The sequence below is a fragment of the Cucumis sativus genome, chromosome 2 (genome assembly GCF_000004075.3).
Source record: "Cucumis sativus cultivar 9930 chromosome 2, Cucumber_9930_V3, whole genome shotgun sequence".
Taxonomy (NCBI): domain Eukaryota; kingdom Viridiplantae; phylum Streptophyta; class Magnoliopsida; order Cucurbitales; family Cucurbitaceae; genus Cucumis; species Cucumis sativus.
In genome coordinates, this window is record NC_026656.2 from 15,178,181 (window position 1) to 15,194,254 (window position 16,074).

The 16,074-nt window shown below is 29.6% G+C and overlaps 3 protein-coding genes across 3 annotated transcripts; 1 reads left to right on the top strand and 2 right to left on the bottom strand.

The window, feature by feature from the left end:
* The first annotated feature begins 896 nt into the window (after positions 1–896).
* Positions 897–1,700, top strand: LOC101220224 (chitinase 1). Its single transcript, XM_004147323.1, has one exon. It carries the CDS (start codon positions 897–899, stop codon positions 1,698–1,700), a length of 804 nt encoding a protein of 267 aa, XP_004147371.1.
* A 954-nt stretch (positions 1,701–2,654) lies between these two features.
* Positions 2,655–5,338, bottom strand: LOC101219985 (probable indole-3-pyruvate monooxygenase YUCCA10). Its single transcript, XM_004147322.1, has 5 exons — positions 5,046–5,338; positions 4,342–4,672; positions 3,230–3,463; positions 2,930–3,052; positions 2,655–2,834 (listed from the first exon to the last, which is right to left on the bottom strand). The coding sequence occupies exons 1-5, from the start codon at positions 5,336–5,338 to the stop codon at positions 2,655–2,657; spliced, it is 1,161 nt and encodes a 386-aa protein (XP_004147370.1).
* An 8,345-nt stretch (positions 5,339–13,683) lies between these two features.
* On the bottom strand, positions 13,684–14,618 carry LOC105434623. Its single transcript, XM_011651099.2, has 3 exons — positions 14,393–14,618; positions 14,168–14,230; positions 13,684–14,061 (listed from the first exon to the last, which is right to left on the bottom strand). Exons 1-3 carry the CDS (start codon positions 14,468–14,470, stop codon positions 13,924–13,926), a joined length of 279 nt encoding a protein of 92 aa, XP_011649401.1. The 5' UTR covers positions 14,471–14,618; the 3' UTR covers positions 13,684–13,923.
* Between the last annotated feature and the right edge of the window lie 1,456 nt (positions 14,619–16,074).

Sequence of the window (16,074 nt, forward strand, 5' to 3'; positions counted from 1 at the left end):
CCAAACTATATATCTATATATACACGCACAATTTTGTAAGTAGAAAGAGTCAAGAAAAAATCATTGTTGAAAGAGGGGTTATCTTTTTTTTGTATTATTTGACGCCGGCTTTGATCAAAATTAGGGTTTGGCCGGCAAGTTCAAGAAAATCATGATGCTATTAAATCCTCCCTCAATAACTTCATCATTCATCATCTTCTTCATCATAAACATATAATATATATATTAAACTAAATAACTCATCGTACATACTTATGAAAATGATCAGATCACCAAATCAGCTGCCTCAATTTCTCCTCTTCATCTTTGCAACTTCCCTTCTTTGCTTCAATAATTTCTGCTGTAAGTAGTAGAGGCTTAATTTTTATCAATATTTGTGTACATCTAATCGACCTGCAACGATCGACACCCCCATCTTTTTGTAGTTTATTTAATAGTTGGATTGTAAAAAGATAGATGGATGTTATTCTTAATGCATGAAAAGTAGTTTTCAATTTAGATGCTTTACTTTTTGCAAATTTTTTAAAATGTTTCTTATACTTTAGTATTATTCGTAAAATTCCTATAAGTTATAATTACCTTATTACATGTTCTATTTATAAGTTTGATTTTAATTATATTTTAGTGAAAATTTAGTTTGGGCTGTGATTCTACGAATGCAAAATTATTTTTTTACTAAAAAAGGTAATTCATAGAATCATTTTGCAATCACATTTTGAAGAATCAACTTTAATTAAAATGGTTTTTCCACAAAATATTTTTGACTAATTTGATTATCTATTCCAAGAGTGTGACTTTAATTTGGTTCAAAAATTCAAACAAAGAAAAAAACTTTTCAACGTATGAAGAAAGTTAATCCAACATGTTCTATCTTAAATACAGATGCAAAAAAAGTGATGATGGAGTACATCGGAGCGACCGGCATTCCGATCACCTTCGACAATGTCCCAATCTTTGATGATATCGACTTCCATTTCATCCTCAGCTTCGCCATTGATGCAGATCCCTCTGCCAATCCTCAAAATGGGAAATTCTCTCCATATTGGCAGCCCTCCCTTACCCCAGAATCAGTTGCAGCCATTAAAGCCCAACACCCCAACGTCAAAGCCCTAGCCAGCCTCTCTGGTTGGAGCCTTGACAACATCGTCCTCCGGTGGCGCAACCCTCCAGACCCTAACCTTTGGATCTCCAATGCCTTCTCCACTCTCCAAGACCTTGTCAACGAATACCACCTGGATGGCATCGACGTGGACTACGAGAACTTCCCGAGACATGGCTCCAACTTTGCTTTTTGCATTGGCGAGCTCATAACCCTATTGAAGAACCAAAGCGTGATCTCAGTAGCCACAATTGCACCATATTACTCAACAGTTTTGCCGTACTTGGAGCTCTTCCATGGCTATGGGAAGGTGATTGATTTTGTGAACTACCAATTTTATACTGATAAGGTGACAACTGCGGAGGCATATTTGAAGAGATTTAAGACTCGAGCTAAGGAGTTTGGAAGTGCAAAGTTGTTACCCAGCTATGAGGTGAATGGAAGAGGGATTCAAGGGGATGCTTTTTTTGAAGCTTTGAGTTTGTTGGATGAAAATGGATTTGATATTAATGGAGTCATGATCTTCTCTGCAGATGCTTCCTTGTCCAATGATTTCCTTTTTGAGACTAAATCTCAACAATTTTTACTTAATACCGCATAAATTCGACAAATTCAAACTTAAAAACGATGAGATGTCTTATCTATTCAATTATATGTTATTCGAATTATATATTTAAATGTGAATAAAACTATTTGTGTAATTCATAATCTATATATATGAGAGCGTTGAGGAGTACTCGAAGACTTTTTTATTTTTACTAATTAGGCCTTGCAACCCTCATAATGTTAATGTTCGTGAAAAGAGGATATAATTGATGAGATTAATTGGTATTATAAAATACTTTTTCATATATTAAGGTATAGTTTTTTCATTTATATATTTAATTTTAACCCGAACATTAGGTTGTAACCTTTTGGAAATCGATGTTTGAGTTGGGATATTTTGCTCCAAATTGGCTTGCTCCTCATACTTCAAGAAAGATCACGGATTGTAACGTTTTGTATTAGTCGTACGAATAACAATATAACTAGCATCATAGCCAAAAACTTGAAATGAGCAATAAGATGCGATCTTTCTGTACATCTCCTAAAAGGAAGAATAGCTACTCTTATTTATGAACTTCCATATGGCAAGGTGGGAATGGACTTCAACTTAGACAACGACGACCCTCGGTCTCAATCAAGTGGATTATTTTTAGGGTGGTAATTATTTGGGTCAAAAGAAGTAACTATCTTGGACTATATCATGACCTAATTAGATCCAACCAAAAACCTATTCAATTCAATAGTCATAATGGACGACCTTGTGAGTATGTGACGTTATGATTTCAAGCAACATAAGTATAATCAAAGCATCATCATATAATCTAATAAAAAGAGAGAGAAAAAGATTATATAAAATTAAGAATAATATTAAAAGTAAAATATATAAAACCAGTTTGCAGAGACCCAAATGAAAGGATTTAGGTTTACAAATGGAAGTAGGGTAGGGTAATTTAATTTAGGGAGAGAGGGGTAGCTAGTGATAACTAAGATCATATGGGTAATAATTATATTATGTAAACTTGTTAGAGATATTGTTGCTAATGTCTTGAGCCACAGCCTTTGCATCAAAAGAAACTCCAGCCAGCCCTTGCCTTGACAGTCCAACACAATACACATTCTTCTTTCCCTTCCAATGATTTGGAATCCCACTTTTTGGCATTCCCTTTTCATTTAGCACCAATTCATAATCCTACAATTATTCACATCATTAACATTTTTGTCAAATACTCAATTTGTATTCTCGGTTTGTAAGAAGTAAAATTAGCAAATTTACCAAAGTAATACCTGCAGCCAGTTGTTAGCAGAGCTTCTGTAGCCAGTGGCAAAGACAATGGCATCAAACTTCTTCCTCACTCCATTTTCAAACTCAATGGTTTCTCCATCAATGTTGGATATTTGTGGAACAACCTATATTATTCATCACAACCCAAGAATGGTATACTATATTTTGGAAATTAGAACACCAAACACATATATTCTTGGCCAATTAAAAATGATTCACTAATTACAATTAATTTTAGTAACTAGTAAATTGCAATCTTTTAAAACAATAATTAATTTTAAAAAGAAAAAAAGAAAAAAAACCTTAATTTGACCATCCTGGATCTTGGAAATGGTTCCGACGTCAATGACGGGGGTCTTGCCGGTAGCGTATTTGAGCTGCATAGGACCCAACTTGGGACGACATATCCCATAAGCCGACATGTCGCCAAATTTGAGCTTAGAGAGGCCTACAAGAATTCCATCCACAACACTAACTGGCAAATACTTCATCAATACCATTCCCACGCACACCACTTCCCTCTTCAGCACGTGCAACTTCAAAATACCATTTTCATTTCCAACCCTTAGATTTTATCCACCATATAAATTCTTATAATAAAAAATCAGATCACAATACAAACTTCCATCAAATGAGATTTTTTTTAAAAAAAAAGGTGCATTTAGATGGATGGATGGATGCAAATTCATAAAAAATTCCATTCCCATCTATAAGAACTAAAATAAAATCTAAATTATTGTTAAAGAAAATAACCGAATAGAAAAATTGTATTGAGTAGCTAAAGTTTCACTTAAACGGTCTATAAATATACTAAATCCTTCGGTAAACATAAACATATATATATATATATCCATTTAATTGTTAGTTCAATACGTGTTGTTAAGTCATGATTTAGAGGAGTAATAATGGATAATATTAAAAAAGTGAATTATGTCATCCATTGCATGGTGATGGATGAGTCAACTCTAAGATCAATATAACCTTAGACAACATACCATTTTAACTTACAAGTCTTTAAGGAAGAAAGGATAATGTTAGGATATGGGCAAGATTATTATTACACCTAATTTCATGCATCCTTTTAGATAGTAGAAAAATAATACGATTTAAAAAAAAAAATCTGTCATTGAATCTTTTAACTTTATATGAAATTTTAAAATTTTGCAACGTAGATTATATATACATATAGCTTAGTTGGCTATAAACATGTACTTAGAAAGAAAGAGTATCAAATTTTATATATGGATATGGAAGAAATGAAGTTGCTTCAAATTTTATGGGAATTTGAAATATTGTTGCATGTACATACAAACAGTTTCAACTTTATTACTTTCCTATTATGAATGAATGTTAATTAAACTATAGTTTGAAAATCTAATATTTATTGAACTTAAATATAGAAATAAGTACTTACAGGGTTTCTAATAATAATTGAAGGATGAGCTCCATAATTAGAGAGGTCAAGAGCAATTTCCATGCCGGAATTCCCACATCCAACCACCAATACATCTTTCCCTTCAAATGCTTTTCCACTCTTATACTTACTGGAATGAACAATCTCTCCCTCGAACGTGTCCAACCCCGTCACCTCCGGCACGTGCCCTACGCTGTTCTCTCCGCTTGCAACCACCAGGAACTCTGCTTTGTAAGCCTCCATCTCCCCCGTCTCAATGTGCCTCGCCTCCACCCTCCACTTCTTCATCTCCCCGTCTTCTTCATCCTCCAACCATGCCCTCTCCACGTTCCTGCGTATCAACAACAACTCTGTTGAACTTCTGTCTACGAGTTGATATTTTCGTTTAATATGGACGATATTAAAGGTTAATCAAAACGCTATTCTTTGTGAATATTTCATTAACAATAAGAAAAAAACCTTAACCCCCTAAGTCCGTTAACGTATGTTTTCTAATATTTACAGAAGTTTTATACTCTATTACATGAACTTAAATCAAAAAGATCAACCAATATGATTAAAGCTAAATATCTGAGTGTAAAAACAATTCAAGAGTTTATTTCAAAAAAATTATTTTAATGGTTGAGTACGATTTCTTATTTTAGTGATGTATTTGTGAAACAATGAGACCATAACATTTATAATATAAACATCATATATATTACCTGCTATATCGAGGCTTGATGTTGAACTTGGAAACGTACTCATCGAGGTACTTGAGAAATGTAGCTCGGGACATGAACGTTGGGGTGGAGGAGGAGTGGGGCATCAAGGGAAGAGAGCAAAACTCTTTGGCTAAGTGAAGGCATAAACGATCATAAGCTCTTTTCTTCCAAAGAGAAGCATAACAGTCTTCTTTCTCTAAAACAATGTTTGGAATTGAGAGGTGATTTAGGTAAGCTGAGGTAGCCAAGCCAGAAGGACCAGCACCAACTATCAAGACTCTCACTTCTTCCATTTTTACTATAATATGAACAGCTCTTTAGTAGTTTTTTCTTTAATTGTTTACTGTGTGATTTGTCTTTGAAGATTCATTTTGCTTTTATAGTGAGAGGGAGAAGGTAGCTGCCAAAGTTGTGAGGTTAATATAATTATCTTTGTAACGACGGTTTCATTATTTCTTGGTGTTTGTTTCCAGCAAAAAGCACTTTTTCCCCATGAATATATCGCGTTTAGGTTTGGTATCACCATTTTATTTGAAAATTGCAAAAGCAGTACCACTTTTTATCCCTTCTTCTAAGGGTTCAATGACATATTGGGATAGAGATTAATCCATACTTTCTTTTAGTTGATGACAAATGTCTTAACCAGTTAAAGGTATATGCATGATGCAATTAACGTTACTAAAGTCTTGTTTGATAACTATTTTTATGACTTTAGAAAATATGATCGACATGATCACCTTGTTTGAACAAAAATATTTTGATTCAAAGAAAAAAATTTAAAATGAAAGGAAAGTTCGGTTTGGTTTTTAAAAATATGGTAAAAATAAAAGAAGTATAGGTAGAATTAGTGAGAGTGTCGAGTCTTTTTAATCAAATCAAATATATATTCACGATCCAAAACTTCAACTAACAAATAGGAATCAGTAGCAAGACCAAGTTGAATTAATTATAGGAAGGTGCAAAGATTAGTTCCTCGAAGTCCATTTTCCAGTTACAATGATCAACACGAGAAATGAGTGTTCAAGATTTGAATATGCATGAAAAATAAAGTGCAAGCTAAGGAAGGTAAAGAATAGAAATGCGACCAACGTTCTACAACAGTCATTGGAGGAATAGCGAATTGACCAATGAAATTTTGATCATTGAATTATCGGGTATGATATTTTAGCTTCTTGTCTATGCATAACTCAATTGATTAAAATCCTAGTCAACATTCAATTATCTAATTATCCAATATGAGTATAGAATCCGTTCTACACAACACTTCCAAACGAATTAAGTTATGAACACTTCCTAACCCTAAATTTTTCTACATACCGCCGTTATTTTTTAAAACTAAACCAAATTGTGAAACTTGGCTTAATGCAACAAAAAAAATTCAAAACTTGTTTTTGTTTTCAAATCTTGAGTGAAGATTCAAATGTTTATACAATGTCCTAGCCTGGATTAAGATCCACGTAGGGATTAAGCTAAATCTGAATTTGACACCCGGTAGCTCTAATATTGATCTTGCAACTTGTCAAATGTTATCACTATTCGTCTCAAAATGCTTAATATTATTTTCATAAATCAAAATGATTTTTTTTTTTTTTTAGCAATTGTTACTTTCTCACTTACTCACATATTTTAAAAGTGTAAGAGAGTTACATGCATAAATGAATTTACCACAAAATTTACAAGTATCAAAGTCCCATGATGCCACATTGATGTCTATAATTATAGGAATTATAAACTCTCTCTTTCCAAAGTAAAATAGCCCACCCTAATCTAAATTCTAAATTAAATATATTTTGCTAACACACAAATGATATATATAGATAGAGTTGCGTGTGTATTTATAAAATGTTTTAGTTCGTTTTTTTATATTTAAAAACAACTATTACCTCTTTAATTTTTCTACATTGTACTAATTATTATTATATTATTGGAACACAATTAATATGTTTATGATTAATGTCACTTATAGCCATTTTTATACTAATTAAACAATGTAAATGATGATAGGTTTGAAGTATTTTAAAAAGATGTCATCTACACTTGATATAAGTATGAATCGAGATTTAACGTAATTGGTTACTTGTAAAGGACGAAATCGCAAAAGGTACATATTGGACTATACTTATAAAAAACGTTTACGTCGATATAATATGTTATTATTGACGTTATTTCGTTATGTCGATATAATATTTGTCATGATAAATATAGTTGATGAGTATTTAATTATTGTCGATCAATTACAAATGTTTCCATTCCATTATTGAAAATCTATTTTGAGAAATTAGGATATGATTAAGACCATTGGTTTAACTTTTTTCCAAATATATTAAGAGTGAGAGGAAGAGAAGAAAAATAAATGAGAGTTGGCTTCATTGCTACATAAATAGGCTTTTGATGACATTTAGAAAGTGTCATAATTAACATTTGTGATACTTTGTTTTGTGTGTCGTTGTATTGTCCGTAAAGATATGAACATTGCAAATAAGTTTTTTTTTCGTAATTATGAACTATACAAATATTTTTTCTTATGTTATAAAAAGTAATACTTACTGGAAATTCATAGTTAGTAAGATTGTCTCTCATTTTACCACTAGGTCAAACTATGATGGTTGGAAAAAGAGCAATTTGTAAAAAATTTATTTTGTTTTTAAAATTTAGCTGCGAATTCAACTCTTTTACTAAAAAAAAGATGAGGAGACCATTGTAGAAATCGAGAGTAAATAAGTATTGAGAATTTTGGGAAAATGTCATTTTTATTAAATTTGCAATATCGGGCCATTACTCAAAATATTTTTGAGAAATGAATTTGGAAAATATAGTAGTTGGAGGGAAAAATTGAATCCAAACTCTAACTTTCTTTTCCTATTTAATTCGAAATGTCTTTCTATATTGTTTTGTTTGATCATTAATGAAGCGAGAATGATAAAAGTGTTAAAGAGGTATTCACCTAATGAAAATGTCTAGATGCTATCGATCCAAAGTGTCCTTTTTCTTCAAAGAATCCCTTCCAAATTTTCATGATATATGAAAATGACAAAAATATTCTCAAACTACTTCACTTCTCTTAGTTGTTATCATCGACAACTACCATCGATCACACATCAACTTCAATTATTACATAAAAACCATATCAACAATTGTCACCACTTATCTACTAGTGATTGTACCAGTTGAACACAACCAACTTTGTTCGTCGGGGTTTGCCAACGACGACTATCACGAAAGGTCCCTTTGCAAGTAACACTAGTCACAATTACTATTTACCACTAATTGTCACCCAGTTATGCGTCAACTGATAATTGAATTGTAGAGTAAGTTACAAAATAAATTTGTGCATAATTTTTCCTCTTTTCTAATAAAATTGTAATCAAACACATATGAGTGTTAAATTCCAATCTCTTTTTCTTTTTATATTAAAAATGCTTAAAATAAAATGTATTTCTTAAAGAAGCTATACACAAAGTAAAAGTACTTAATGGAAGAAAAAAACTAATTAAACAAAGAAACATTCCCACCCATTAAAGAAAAATTTCCAACTATAAATATTTTCAAATTAGAAAATGGATAAATACCAATTAAATGGGAATAATATATTATTGTACCAAAAATAAATATGGATCATATAGTGTGAAAACTCTTCTATAAAATTAGGGTTTATATAGGATTGCTCTTCACATATAATTGAATCATAAAATTTGTGAGTGTGACAAGTCAAAAGTGTCAATGTGAATATATAATTTGAATTAATGATATAAATAAACACGTATATGATCTTCAATAATTATATTTCACATGCTATGTTGAACTAATAACTAAAGAGAATACAAGTCAAAACTTACTAGATTTTTACCATTTATTAAAGTGAAACTTAATTTTGTTACATGTGGCAAAATATTATGCCATGTGGATTCAACTCTATTTACTATCTAATTTAATGCACAATATCTTACCTCTTTTCAAGTTATTATGGATTTTAGGTAGAGAACACAATTTCTAATTCATCTAATTTTTTAGGTAGAGAACACAATTTCTAATTCATCTAATTTTAAATGCATTCGTATGAAATTTTAAAATCATATAGTATATGCTAGAGTGAACCTAACTAGTTCAATGGTATAAGTGAGAATAATTAGTTGACATACGAATAGTGGCCGAGACCTATAATTTTATGTTAGGGACGTAACTTTAATTTATATAAATTTAAAAGTTGAGTTCATTAGATTTTAAATTTGTATAGTGATATAGTAGATCAATAACATCTTGATTTTTTTTTTTGTATGTAATACGTCTTTTTTATTATAAAAGTGAAATGATTAGTTACAAATTATTTGAAATTTTAAGATTTAATTAGAAATATATATATATATATATATATATATATATATATATATATATATATATATATATATATATATATATTTATTTATTTATTTATTTATTTTGCCTTTACCAGTAATTTATAAACATTATTTATAATTTTAAATTTTAAATTAAAAGTTTAGATATCTAAACCCTAAATCTATTAGATAGTTATACGCAGATAAGAGACTTATTAGAGTCAAAATTGAAACTTTAGATACATATTAGTTATAATTTTAAAACTAGGGACGATTAAACTTGTACTAAAATGAATGTAATTTTAAACTACGAACAAAAAAATTCACCTTTTATACTTTTTAATTTTCAAAAACTAAAAACCAGTTTAAAAAATATTTGTATATATAAACCGCTTGGATCTAGATGTAAAAATTAAATTAAGTTTTTAACCCATTACAAATGTATCTATTGTACATATGCATATACACACGTACATGTACGTATGTATATAAATAAAGCAACGAAAATTAGTTAATATGTCACTACTTAACCAATGTAGCAAAGTGCCAAGTTTTGATCTAATGGAGGCATGGGTTAGGTATATACAAATGTATAACATCATGATGGGGAGGTATCTGCCTCCCTTCACTCATTCATTAATTTATTCACTCGTCATGTTGATCATATGGAATCTATGAAAATGTGAAAACAAATTGATAAAAATTTAATATTGTGTTCATGTTGCACATAAATATCAACTATAATATGACATAATAAATATAAATAATTCAAAAATATATATTGAAAGATTAAACATGTGTCATTTCAGGCAAGTTTCATCCTCATCTAAACTACTAAGGAGTAAATATCATATAACTCAATCGATACGTTGTTTCGTTCTAAACTTTAAACTAATAACAAGTCACTAGTTTTACTTGAAATTTCATTTGATATCCATTCAAAATTACTCGTAATTTTATCAACGGTTCAAACATTGATTAATACATAGTTTGAGTTTATAATTGGATACAAAAATGGTGGTTAGGTTTTAAGGGTTTTGAGCAATACAGACTTTTAAAGTCTGTGGGTATGAAGATATAGATGAATATTATGGAAAAAAGTAAAAAGAGGAAAAACCAAAGATAATTATAACAATTGTATTTTTTTGACAGGCAGACCCTTAGAAGGTGTGAATTATGAAACTTGTTGAATAACTTTCATATGACTTTTTTCACTAACAAAATGTAACGTAACTGACCATTCCATATTGTAATTCCCAATTCATAAATTGGCATTTGCTTACCATTCCATATTGTAATTCCCAATTCATAAATTGACATTTGCTTAGTTGTGTTCACAAATAATAATAATAATAATCCAAAAATCATGCACTGGATTTTCTCAAAGTCATGTGAAAGCTAACTTTTACTCTTTTTGTTTTGGTAAGATGGTTTAATATTTTGGTGGTATCTATCATTAAAACTATACCAAAAGGAGAAAATTTGAATTTGCATAGTTGGAGAGTTTTGTACTCTTTTCAAATTTTGAAATCACTTTCATACAGCTTCCATATTTGGTATGGCTATGAAGAATATATTCCACAAAACAATTTAATAAGAAAATGTCTTTTTTTTTTACACTTTAAGTGTTTAAATTATATACTTATTTATATTAGAACCATGCGGTGATACGCTCTTGTTTTCATAGTACGGTTTAAGGAGTCAATCGACTAAAATCTTGAAAATATTTATAGATATAGTAAAGTTTCATAATGTATCAATGATAGATACTGGTAAGCTTCTACCAATGTTACCTGTCAACACTGATAAATGACTTTTATTTGATTGTCACTGATAGACTTGTTTATCAGTGTACATCATTGATAGAATCTGAAATTTTGTTATATTTTATAATTAGTTTGGTTCATTTTATTATACTTGAGAATAACTCATATATATATGTATGAACAAAAACATCAAGTTTATGTATAACCATTAAATGAATTAGGACATACTCTTCGTCGCAAATGAATAATTAAGACACACTTATTTTATATTTGGTAAGGTAGCCAAATTTATTAGTTAAACACACAAGTTCATGTCGTTGCTACTATGCGTAGACTTAGTTTGAATCTTTAATCATTTACGTTTATTAGTATGTCTTATAAGTACATTATCATCCATTTATGATGGTTAAATTTATCATGTTACCTAACGTTGATAAACTATTGATACGTGTGTACATTTCGAATTTTAAGAAGGAGATATGAATGAACTGAAATATCACTGTTCAATGAAACAACTCTTGATGACATTAAAGTAAGGTTAAAGAAAAGCTTATAAGAATTGAAATTAAAGTCACTGCTTATATCAATAATGTACACATTCATGTCCAATGACTCAAACTAAAAGCTTCAAAGTTAAAACGTGTTTAGCTTGGAACAATCCTATATTCCTATATTGGATAACTTTCTAAAAAATTTTTAAAAAAACATGTGAGTGAAAACAAAGCATGCTTAAAAAATTTGTGTATTGGTTTATGAAAACAACTTTCACACTTATAAACCTTCAAGACAAACAAAAATGACGCAGGTGAAGTCGTAGGAGATAGAAAGAAATTTTAAAGTCTCGTTATTGGATCAGAATTCTAAGTCCTATATGATTTACACATTTTGGATTACGCAAATATTTTAGATCGTCTCCTCCTTTCAACTATACATATTTAAGAGAATACGTTTGAGCACCTATAACAAAGAATGTGTTGTTGAGCACGTATAGATGTTAATTTAACAAAGTTCTTGTTAGCATAGAGGTACATAGTGGAGTCAAGAACGATAACCTAAACTTTTTGAAGTTAAAAATAAAGGAAAAGTTTATAACTATCAACAACACTAACCTAAAATTTTTTAAGTTAAAAATAAAGGAAAAGTTTATAACTATTCAAACGTGAATTATGAAGTCTAAACAAGTGACAAAAAGGTTAAAAGTGAGGGTAGAATCTCGAAGTTTGCTAAGATGGTAAATTATGTTATAAACTTACCGTGAAAGATTTATGTATAGACTAATTGAGGTTTGAAATACTACTCAAAATCAAAATATTGAAATCTCAATTCCGTACTAAATAGTCTTTTTTCTTCTTATGATCTTTTTTTTTTAATATTTATTAGTCTACTACATAGTTTTTTTTTTCTTTTTATAATCTTCTTTTTCTAATATTTATTAGTCGTAAATTCAAATATCAGATTAAATAGTATTTTTTCTTTGAAATCTCATTTTTGTACTAAATAGTCTTTTTTTTTCTTTTTATAGTCTTCTTTTTTTAATATTTATTAATCCTAAATTCAAATAAATTCTCTTTTCTAATATTTATTAATCCTAAATTCAAATATTAGATTTATTAGATCCAAAGTAATCGAGTACGTAACTAAAATTTTAAAAAATTTACAAATATAACAAAATTTATATAAAAAATTTACAAATATAACAAAATTTATGATATAAGTCTTAACAAAAGACCACACGAAGTAAAACTCTACGTAGTCTATCAACGAGAAAAAACTACACAAAGTCTATCAATAATAAAATAATAGACACAAAGTAAAAACTACACAAAGTCTATCAATAATAAAATAACAGACACAGAGTAGGTAGTCTATCAACAATAGAATGAAAAAATCCTATCAATAATAAAATAATAGAACAATAGAATAATAGAGATGGTCTATTAACAATAGAATAATAGAACTATCCGTAACAAATAGAATAATAGAACTATTTTTGTTATAAAATATTGTTATATCCTTCCTTATTAAAATATGGTCATCAATTTGAATTGCAATTTTCCTATATAATTCGTTTAGGGTAATATTTTCTTTTGGGCCTAGGCCCCTATTTTCTATATTTGCTAGATCTTTTATTTTGGGCTTTAGCCCATTTATTAATTTTTTATTTTGGGCTTTAGCCCATTTATTAATTTTAGGTCATTTGAATGAGAACTTTTCATTTATATTTGATGATTCAACAACCAAAAACCAAGAATATAATTACAAAAGAAAGAAATAACAAAAAACTACAATTCTCAACATCAACCTTTCAAGTTACATGAAAAAGTAAAATTCATACCATGTAAAGCTAACAGTCATCCGAAAACTTAAAACAAATATTTCCATAACTTAACCTTGGTATCAAAAAGTCCAAATGAAAAAATTAGAATAAGGTAATAAATTTCTATCCATCTTCCAATATTCTCATAAAAATTGATATTTTTATTCATAAAACATGAAAGAAAAAAAAAACCATAAAAATAAATGATAAACGTTTTACCATATTCAAATTGTGTAAACTATTTATTAATTTAAAATTTCCACCAATAACAACAATTGAAAGCTCCTTAATTATTTACATTACTATTAAAACATTACAAAAAGTTGAACCATTGTTCTTTCTTTCTTTTTTTTTTAAAAAAGGATGAATGGATGGAAATTAAGACTTGCTCCTTTCAACTAAAAGAATGAAGACAGAAACCTTTACATGTGTGTGTATTTTCATCAAAAGAAAAAGAAAAATTAAAAAGGGGCAGAGACAATGTCTCTAAGTTGATAAAAAGGTTGTAACGACTCATCAATCTCTTCATCATGGTACCAATTTTTCACTATTGAATCTTTATCTTCCATAATTGCTTTACATTCCACTGGTTGTAATCCCTGCACCCATTATTTTCCACCCAATTTATTCACACCTCAATTATATATATTGGGTAATACCAAAAAGAATTTGTATATATATTTGTATCTAATTAATAATAATTACCTCTGTGAAAATCTTCATCGCTTCTTCTATTGTTGCTGTGTTCATTACATAAAGTGCTGCTTCCTGAAATATATATCAATCCAAATTGGTCATAATTAAGAAAAAATAAATGATGAGCTATATATATAACACCAAATTCAATCACCCAATCTAAAAAATAAAGCAAAAAAATATAAAATAGTGAAAATAATTTTGAAAAAGAGAGAGAGAGAGAGAGAGACTTACTCTTGCAAATTGGATTTGATGCATTTTGAGAGTTCTTGGCTCATTTTCAATGGACGATTTTCTATCAATACTTCCCATTATTGTTATTATTACTACTACAATTCCTTCTTAGCTTTTCTTCAATCTTCTTTAACGACAGCAAGTCGTCCCAAACACACAGCTCTAGAAAGAGAAACGAAGGATTATATGATCGAAAATGGCTTCCAACTGTTTTCACTTTTGAAAGAGAAAGAGAATGAAATGTTCCTCTTTGGTTGTATGATGTCTATATATACTGGAAGAGGAGGAGGAGGAGGAGGAGGAGAGTACTTGATTGAATCTGCCACGTGGAGTCTCTCAACCATTAGATTCGGGTACAACGTGGCAAGAGAAGGACGGGGATCTCCGACCACGTGGCCTTCTCATGTGCCTGTCAGCGTCACCTCCAAATCTCTTGTCTTGATCGGGTCTTTGCGTGACGGACCAATGGGCAGCTGCCATGGCGACACCACGCTGGGGTCGTGGCGTTGTGGAGAATCGCGTCCCAAGTGGACACGTGTGTGGTTGGAGAGAAGGGTGCATGGGACATCATGCACGTGAGTAGTCGTAGATTGAATTTCTATTACATCAACAGAACTAAACGAAAAGTCTAATTATAATATTTTTATATTTTTTATTATTTTTTCTTTTAAAAAATGGATTTAATGAATTCCATAATATTAATTAAAAATAATGTATGAGTTTTGATTAATTAATTAATATTTAAGTGTTCCGTAATCATCTTTTCTTAACAATAATAATATCTAAACACCAAGTTATTGATTAGGTTAGGTGGTAGTATATGTTGGATATATACCTAATCATTTTCTCACTACCCAAACAAATTAATCTTCAATAATAGCATCCTTCCATTTATATTTTATATTTTTTTATCGTTTCTATTTAAACGGACTAAAATGAACTAAAATTTTTGTAGTTTGTATCAATGATAGATATTGATAGCTAGACATAGATAAATTTCTATCACTATGAAGTTTCAGGGGAGTCTTTTAGCAAATTAGGTTAATCATTAGACATTGTTTGCTAATATTTTGCACGATTAACTCCTTCGTTAATTAATTATAACATGTCTATAAAGTCATTTTGGAAAAGTGGTCCATACCTGAGAGTGAAAGAGGAAAGCAAAATTAAAAATGGTGAAGAATATAAGATTTCAAATAGGATTTGAGAATTACTTTGTTAGGAAGAGAAAGATGAATGTACAAGTGTAACGTGTAACATTGGAGTTGTATAAATATAGAAAAAACCACACCACATGCAACATGCGACATTCTTTTGCCCATTTAGGTTTGAGAAATCATGAGATAATTAATCTTTCTCTATGTTAAATTCATGTATTTTTAAAATTGATATTTACTATTTACACTCATGGAACAATATTTTACAATTCAAACCGAGTATCGATTGTACACGTGTATAGCTAGGGTTTGGGGAAATTTCAACAAAGAAAAAAAAGGTGCATTTGACATTATATGCACGTGGAATTTTGTTATAACCAAACCTTAAGGAAACTCTTTTGGTACTTAAACATTTTCTCTTCAACTTTTTCTTTTTCTTTAATCAATAAATCAATTCCGTAATCCTTAAGCATGAGTGTGATTAATTAATATTTAATAATTATCTGAATTCCAAACAAAAATCTC

What these genes read in the sequence shown, in the direction of transcription:
- LOC101219985 (XM_004147322.1), bottom strand. Translation starts at nt 5,338, where the DNA reads ATGGAAGAAGTGAGAGTCTTGATAGTTGGTGCTGGTCCTTCTGGCTTG. An exon ending in TCCAGGATGGTCAAATTAAG is followed by an intron (nt 3,053 to 3,229) that starts GTTTTTTTTCTT and finishes TGAATAATATAG; the next exon opens with GTTGTTCCACAAATATCCAA. An exon ending in CTGCTAACAACTGGCTGCAG is followed by an intron (nt 2,835 to 2,929) that starts GTATTACTTTGG and finishes GAATAATTGTAG; the next exon opens with GATTATGAATTGGTGCTAAA.
- LOC101220224 (XM_004147323.1), top strand. Translation starts at nt 897, where the DNA reads ATGATGGAGTACATCGGAGCGACCGGCATTCCGATCACCTTCGACAAT.
- LOC105434623 (XM_011651099.2), bottom strand. Translation starts at nt 14,470, where the DNA reads ATGGGAAGTATTGATAGAAAATCGTCCATTGAAAATGAGCCAAGAACT. An exon ending in ATCAAATCCAATTTGCAAGA is followed by an intron (nt 14,231 to 14,392) that starts GTAAGTCTCTCT and finishes TATATATTTCAG; the next exon opens with GAAGCAGCACTTTATGTAAT. An exon ending in CGATGAAGATTTTCACAGAG is followed by an intron (nt 14,062 to 14,167) that starts GTAATTATTATT and finishes TAATGGGTGCAG; the next exon opens with GGATTACAACCAGTGGAATG.